This window comes from Porites lutea, chromosome 2 (assembly GCF_958299795.1).
Source record: "Porites lutea chromosome 2, jaPorLute2.1, whole genome shotgun sequence".
In the NCBI taxonomy this organism is placed as follows: Eukaryota; Metazoa; Cnidaria; class Anthozoa; order Scleractinia; family Poritidae; genus Porites; species Porites lutea.
The window spans coordinates 32,003,064-32,010,446 of NC_133202.1; the positions used below are offsets into that span (position 1 = coordinate 32,003,064).

At 39.8% G+C, this 7,383-nt stretch overlaps 1 protein-coding gene across 1 annotated transcript; it reads right to left on the reverse strand.

Moving 5' to 3' along the window:
- Window positions 1-215: 215 nt before the first annotated feature.
- On the reverse strand, window positions 216-6,226 carry LOC140926059 (uncharacterized). The gene is made up of 4 exons (XM_073375860.1): window positions 6,124-6,226; window positions 2,406-5,333; window positions 1,758-2,007; window positions 216-768 (listed from the first exon to the last, which is right to left on the reverse strand). Exons 1-4 carry the CDS (start codon window positions 6,167-6,169, stop codon window positions 516-518), a joined length of 3,477 nt encoding a protein of 1,158 aa, XP_073231961.1. The 5' UTR covers window positions 6,170-6,226; the 3' UTR covers window positions 216-515.
- Between the last annotated feature and the right edge of the window lie 1,157 nt (window positions 6,227-7,383).

The window sequence follows — 7,383 nt, forward strand, 5'->3', positions numbered from 1 at the left end:
TTTTTGAATTTCAGGGAATTACCGATGCACACCCGTCAAATGTTTTCCATGCACGATGAATTTCCAAAGACGATAGCCAAAAGCTAAGGCGTGTAGATTTTACTTATAGTGACCTTTCAGTTTGATCGCCACAAACTTAAAGATTTATTTTTTGTATTGCTCAATACAACGTTTTAGGACATCAACAAGCCAAAACTATTACTTTACGCTCATGGAAAGTCATCGATAACATTTTAAGGCAGCCCAGAAGATAAGCAACGAATAACTCTAAAAATAGTTCTAGGCAACAAAGCAGTTTCGTCAGTGAAAAAAATGAAAAACGTAGAAGTTTTACTAGCGGCAATCACGCTATAGTTCTAGATGAGCAATCGCATTAACATGCAAAGTAACGTTCGACTACCTTTGTGCAAAACGACAAAGTTATCGACTGATCTTAGCCCCGAGTGTTGAAAGAACACTATCAAAAGTTTTCGATTGTTTTCAGCTGTCACAATTTCTCTAGTGGGTTATGGCTCTTAGAGATTACTGCTGCAGTAGGCATTGTTAAAGTTTCCCATAGGTACTTCATCCTGGAATTTTCCTGGAATATTTCCAGCCGTTTTGTAACGACCCACAACGTAGATGCACTGCATTCCATCATGCGTTGCTTTGCCCTGACCAATGCCAAAACTGAGACTGTCCTTCCATACCACTTGGGTAAAGTGACCTGTGCTGCTGCTAAAACCGCCATCAGCGAAGTTGTAACCAGGCTTACAAACCTCATCGTACCTGAAAAATACAATTTAAGAGCGGCTGAAAATGAATCTTCTTGAACTACACGCAGGTGACATACAAAGACTTTAACCCCTTTAATCCCTATATCTTTTAATTTTGTTTTCTATGTTTCATTGACTCGTCTTCAAAACCTCTCGTCTTCACATATGTTTGGCTGATCCTAATGCACCTTCGGGTTAGCAGAAAATGGCTGGTTGCTTTAAACACGGAATGAAGCAATCATTTGATCATCGAACTTGCGTTAGTGGAAAGCCTGTGACGTGCTCTTCTTGATAAATACTAGTATATGAGATACGGTACTTTTCAGGAGCTGTGAGCTTATTCCCAAAGGCGGTTATCTCTAGATATTTTACTGAACTTCAGATGTATACAAATAGTGAGGAAGCTAACACGTTATTTCGCCGTTTCGCCACAAGATATTTTACACGGTTTGGGCCAAAAGGAGCGGAAGACTCGCACAATCTTCAAAGAAAATGGCTCCTTCCCCTACCACTTATCCCCTGATATCTCGTAACCATAGAGGCGATTTGTTTACCAAATTTTACTGAAAGGTATCTGAGGAATAATTTTAAAAGTACTGGGGAGAAAACGTTCACGTTAAAATCTTCCAGAACAAAATCCGAAAAGAACCTTACCAAATGATATGAACACCCAACTTACTCAACCTTAAATAAAGTCAACCGACCACCTTAAAATGTTAATAGTGAAAAGGAATAAATTGATCATGTGTTAGAGGTTGTTTAACTTTCGTTTGTTTTCCTCATCTGCCTGTCATCCAAATTGAAAAGCAAATGTTCGAGGATGTGGTTCTACTGAGATTTAATCAGATAGCGCCAGAAAATGAATATGCTTTTTGTCTCCCTTTTCATGCAGTCAGTTCTAACGAATGATACTTGGAAGTGTTATTCTTTTTTATTATTATTTTCTTAATACTTAGACTATATTTTTAAACAAAGTGCCACTAGACAGTTCAAAAAACATACCACATTTTTGTAGCCTTTTCCCCTGTCAGTGGAATTCCATTTGACGAGCAGGCATACGCCAAATTCTCTCCGACAGAATTTCCCCTTTCCTCCGGCGATGAATGAATTAGCTCTCCCGTATTTGCGATCTTTTGTGCATATGCCTTAGCTTGGTTGCAAAGATCTCGGTCTAAAGTCATCTCAGGAACTCCGTGCGTCTTTCGAAAGTTGTTGTGTGTTGTCAATGCTTCTTGCTCAAAGTATTCGTCATCTATGTGAAAAGCCATTATCAATTAACCTTGTACTTATTTACTTATTTGTTCCCTTCTTGCACCTTAGACAAGGAAGCTTTATTTTGGTAGCTCTTTTGTAAATTGTTGATAAATATACTAACAAATATTGGTCTGACTTCATCTGATTATGACATTTACCTTTCATTTACTCGTTTTGTATGAAAAGTTAGCAAAATAATTTCTAAGGACAAAACAAAACTCATCTATCACTTTTGTTCTTACAGAATTTCAAAAACTAGAATTTCAGAATTTAAACATTGTTTGTAGGTTTGATCATAAATCTTTGCTGGAGCCAACGCTGAGATATTCCTTTTCCAGTACCAAGAATGAAAATAACTTTCCGTATATTTTGCTTGAGGATCGGACCTTTACTTACCTTGACGTACGTTTATAGGGACATTACTTTCACCAATGGTTCCTTCTTCTCTACCAGCCGTTGGACTGAGACCGGGACTAGGGCTAGGAGAAGAATAAGGGCGTGTGACTCCAGCATTATCAGCTCTTTCGCTTTCCTTCATTGAATCACTGTTAACCTGATTGTGGTTATCGTCCATGTCATTTTCTGGTCTGTTGTGTAAAAGTGGAATGCCTTTCGCCATCTTTAAGAAATAGACTATCTTTTGAGTGCTATCGTCATGGTCCATGTTGCTTTTGGGTTGTTTTTGATTGTGGTTTCCTACTTTAGGTTCGTCTTTCTCTGAAACCTCACCGGGATGCTCAGGGTTCCCAACGGCAAATTCCGGTGGCCCGGACTTTGGTCTTAATTTATAGAAATTCCAGGCGTTGTTTGCTCCTTCTTCCTTGGCACTATTTTCTGACACCTGTTGGGAGCTCGTCTCTCCGTTTACTGGCCTTTCACCGAACCCATGCGAAGGCGTCAAAACAAATGATGATCCACTTTGCACATCTGTTTCCATGTTAGTGTTACCGGATAATCCAGATGACTGAAATCCGTGTTCGTCTACACCACTGCCTTTCCTATGGTCCAAAGTTGGTGGCATTTCTTGGTTATGTTCTCTTTGGTTTCTATCTTCTACTGATTTGGTTGGACCTTGGCTTTCTTGAGAAGCATATTCGGCGTTGTTCTGCAGATCATTCGCCGCTTGATTTTCTTTATAAGAATTTTTTTCTTGTGTAGCTCCTTCCTTGTCACTTCCACTTAAAGGACCTAGTTGACCTGATTCCGGCCTCACTGACCACGAAGGAACTAAGTGCTCTCCATGATCTTCTGCTCGCAGATTATTTGCAGTACTAGAATTTGCTGTGTTACTCTGTCGATAATGTGAAAGCAGAACATTCAAGAACCCTTGCTCTCTGGGGGATGAATATCGTTGTGGTTCAGTGGAATTCTCATCTGCTGAACTGTAAGGTTTTTCTGTCTGTTCAGCACTCTCTTTAATCTTATCCACATTTCCCTGTTCGTTATTTCCATCTGGATTGTTAACTAGAGGTGCATTTTGTTGATTGAGTCTCGCACTTACTGCGCCCGTGGACAACTTTGCTTTTTCTTGCTGCACTGTAGGTCCCTTGAAATTGCTGCTTGTCAAATAAACTGATGTCGTGTCTGTGCTAGATGGAGATTCCTGAATTGAAGGAATTTCCTTTGTTGGCTCTTGACTTTGAGTCTTAAAATCTGAGGGGCTGCTTCCTTCTCGGTAGGTTGATGACAAGTGTGAAGCATCTAGCCCTGGGTACAGCACAGAAGATGAAGGCTTCTCATTTAGCGGCCTGGTATGAGCTTCGTGGGGATCACGCTGTTCAGATGGTATCCTTTGAGCAAGTTGTTCATCAAAAGCACTTTCTATTACCTTATGCGGCCTAAGATGACTAAGAAAGTTTTCAAATATTTTATCTGAAGTTAACTTTGTAGCCTTTTGGGAAGATCCTTTCGTGGAATCGTTTAATTTTCCAGTTTCTAGGTTCCTTAAAGCTTCGGCAGGGGCGTTAACGTCAATGTCTGAAGTCTGCTGCCTCATTTGTTCACCAGTCAGTTGACCAGATGCGCTGTGCGAGTAGTCACTATGCCCATCTGGTGATTCATTGGTTGGTGATATTGTTTCACTGCCTTTGTTGCTTTCATGAACACCACCTGTGTTTCCAGTGGAAGCAGGATTGGTCTCTTTCAAATTTGATCCCATTGCATGAGGCTTTGCATCCGGGGTTTTTCCAGATGAGTCCTCTTTTTGCACTTTTTGTTTCATTCCAGAATCCTCAGTTATAGTTATCATATGTTGCGGTTGCCGAATTTCTTCCTGTTGTTGTTTTACGCCTTGCGGCCCTTTCTCATTTTCCGTAAGACTGATGATGTTTTGATTAAATCCCTCCTGTTGATCTCCCAAGGGATTGTCTCTTTGCTGATGCATAAAGCGTTCATGAGTTAAAGTGTTTGAACCTAATAAGTTTGATTCCTCGTCGTAAGATTTCACCTTAGTGTTGAGAGGAATTACCTTATTTGCCTTGTTCTCCTCTCTAAGCTGTCCGCTGCTCCCTACGTTTTCTTTATCAAAATTTTCTTGAGTGTGACCTGTTGCCATGATTTCGTGCACGTCTTCATCAGCCAAATTATCACTCTTTATGATATTTTTGATCAATTTTCTGCCTCGGTATGCCTGTCTATTTGTCTCTAATTTATCCTGCTTATCCAAAGAATGAGGAGGTACAGGTTGCCCATCTTCGTAGTTTTCCTTCCCTAGTTTTGATGATTGCCTTAAACTGGAGTCTTCACTTAAGTCTTCACTCTTTTCTCCACTATACTGACCTTTATTAAGAATCTTGTTAACCGTTACCCCCTTGACACCTTCATCTGTGTGCGTTTCTTCTTGTGTTTGATCATTTTTGTCAGCCCTACTGCCATCATTGTCCTCATCCACAGCTTTACCTTGGACGTTTTCCGTAATCCTCTCATTTGCGTTCAAAATGCCGATAGGATGATCAGTGGCATGTCCTTGTGAATGCGGAGTCCTATCAGAGGCTGTAAACGGTCTTCCATTTAACAACGGCGTCCCTGTGAAGAGCGCTTCTGTGTAGCTGTAGCCACGATCTGACGTGGACCCATTTGAAGACGTTTGTAGTGTATTAGAGAGATCGCTATTGGAACTGGACGGAGCTGGATCTGAGTGTTTGGATTCAGCCTCAGAAGTGGCGATATCTCCACTGTGCTGAGACGCGAGAATCATTCCTAGTCCTTTGCGATGATGTCCGTCCTCGACGGGGCGTCCCATAAGAAGAAGATAATGAGATTTTCCCCTTGTTATTGATTGTTTTTTGGTATTCTTCTTTATAGACTTGCAACTTGTGTCTCGAGCTATAATGAGAGAGAATTAAAGGTGTGACAGCATGTTTTTCTTTACACAAAATCGATCTCATCAAACTAATCCCTTTGTTTGATCGATAAAAAGTCAACTAAATTTTTTCGAAAGGAAGTAATTCTATCGAACAGTTTACTGCGCTTTTCACAAACATGCGAGTTGTGAAGTTCAAAAGCCAACTGACAATTTTGCTTTTCGCTGCCGTCAATTATCTTAGCAGACCTCTTAGGAAACAAAACTTTTCTTTAATGGGTTCAAAAGGTTATGGTTTGTGATTTGTGTTTGGTGGATTTCGATCCGTTTTGTGTCTTTCTGTGTTTCAAGGTTCGTTAATTGTGATCGTAATTATGATTGACGGCAGCCAAAAACGCAATTGTGAAGGCGGCTTTTAATTTTAAGAGTTCGCATGTTTGTGAAAAGCGTAGTAAGAGCGTTTTTCTTCTCCCTTTTGGTTTTTCTGTAGGGCAAACATGAACGAACCAACAGTGGCTCGCCTTCAGAGATACGCTTTTGTCTTGGTAAGGACGTCTTTAAATGTTGGATGGGAAAATATTTTGGCTCTATTTTATCCTAGTAAGAACAGATCATTGTGAAGAACATTCCCTTCGTTAACCCGCCTAGTTTAACTAGAGTGCTTGATCAGTATTATTCAAGTTAGTACGTTGTGTTGGAAAATTAGGTCTCCCTAAACAACACGTCAAAATAGACCTTAGAACCTTCTACTACGTTTTAGGAGAGGCATAACTATTACACATGAACAAGTTAGAATATGCCATGCCAACTTACCAAAAGTGAAAAGCAAGAGCATCAAAGTAAACTTTGTTCTAAACATCACGCTGGGTTTTGGAATGTCCTCTACTAAACCAGAACGATGTTAGTTAAAAATATAAAAATCTAAACATAAGAACAATGACTATTGCAATCACAGACATTCAATTTCATAGACTGTCAATAAAACCTGTAACCGCGACAGATATTACGAAAAGGTTAATGATTACCACAGCTTTCATCGAGAATATCTGGATTTTGTTATTCCAGTTGACGGAGAATTGTGTATGCGCGCGCTTTTTGATTAACAAGCTTCTCTCTATTTCTGTTTTCCTTTTTTCTCAAAAACGCTCAATCTGGTGAAGAAATGCAAGCCTTCAGCAATACTTTATGGCATTCCTCTTCCTTTATGTGTATTACTTCATAATTTGTTTAGTAACACAACAGGTAAGGTCATGAAACTTAAGTGATCTTCAACCTGATAGACATGGTGGCCACTTAAGCCTTGTTAAAGTAAAGCAATAGACTTGCGCTGGTCTCAAAGCAAGGGCTGAACGAAAGGCCTAATTGAGATAAAAACACTCCACCCTTGAAGTTATAAACATCTACGACTGCCTTACATATCTAATGGCTGAAGAATAATACGTTGAACAACCGTTTTTCTTTCCTTCTTTCCCTCCTCTTAGTTTCTAATAAATCTTCAAAACCGACGCGCTTCAGGACACTTCAGTAACCACGGAATAAAAAACTCTAGTTAAGAATAAATTAAATTCTCAAACTAATTTTATCTGATAAATCAGACTTGTTCAAGGGCTGAAACCTTGAAAGTCCTTTGAAGGATAGTCTTATAAAAAAGAATACTTTCATTTAAGAAACACATGCATTCAAAAGAGGGTCGCTTCATTCAACTCGAATACTGCACTAGCCTCGATCATTTTCACCTACCTAAACGAGCATATATTGTAACTTTCAAGCTGTATTCGAAAGAACAAAAGCCTCCTGTTAAGAATTTTCAAGGTCGATGAGCTGAATTGTTAAACGAAAGCAGCAGTGCTAATTAGGTGAATGTAAAGCTTTCCCTGGTCATATCGTCGGATTTCATCTACTGCCTCGATATTAAAAGGACAGAAGCAAACGGCTAAACTTGACTTCAAAAAAGGCGGTTTTGGCTTCATGTGTAATCCTGTGGGGTGGGAACGAGTGGAGGGAGGAGTGTGAAACGTGGAAGCGGAAAGCACCGGTACTGACTTCTCTAGTTTGCTTATGTTACACCGATGT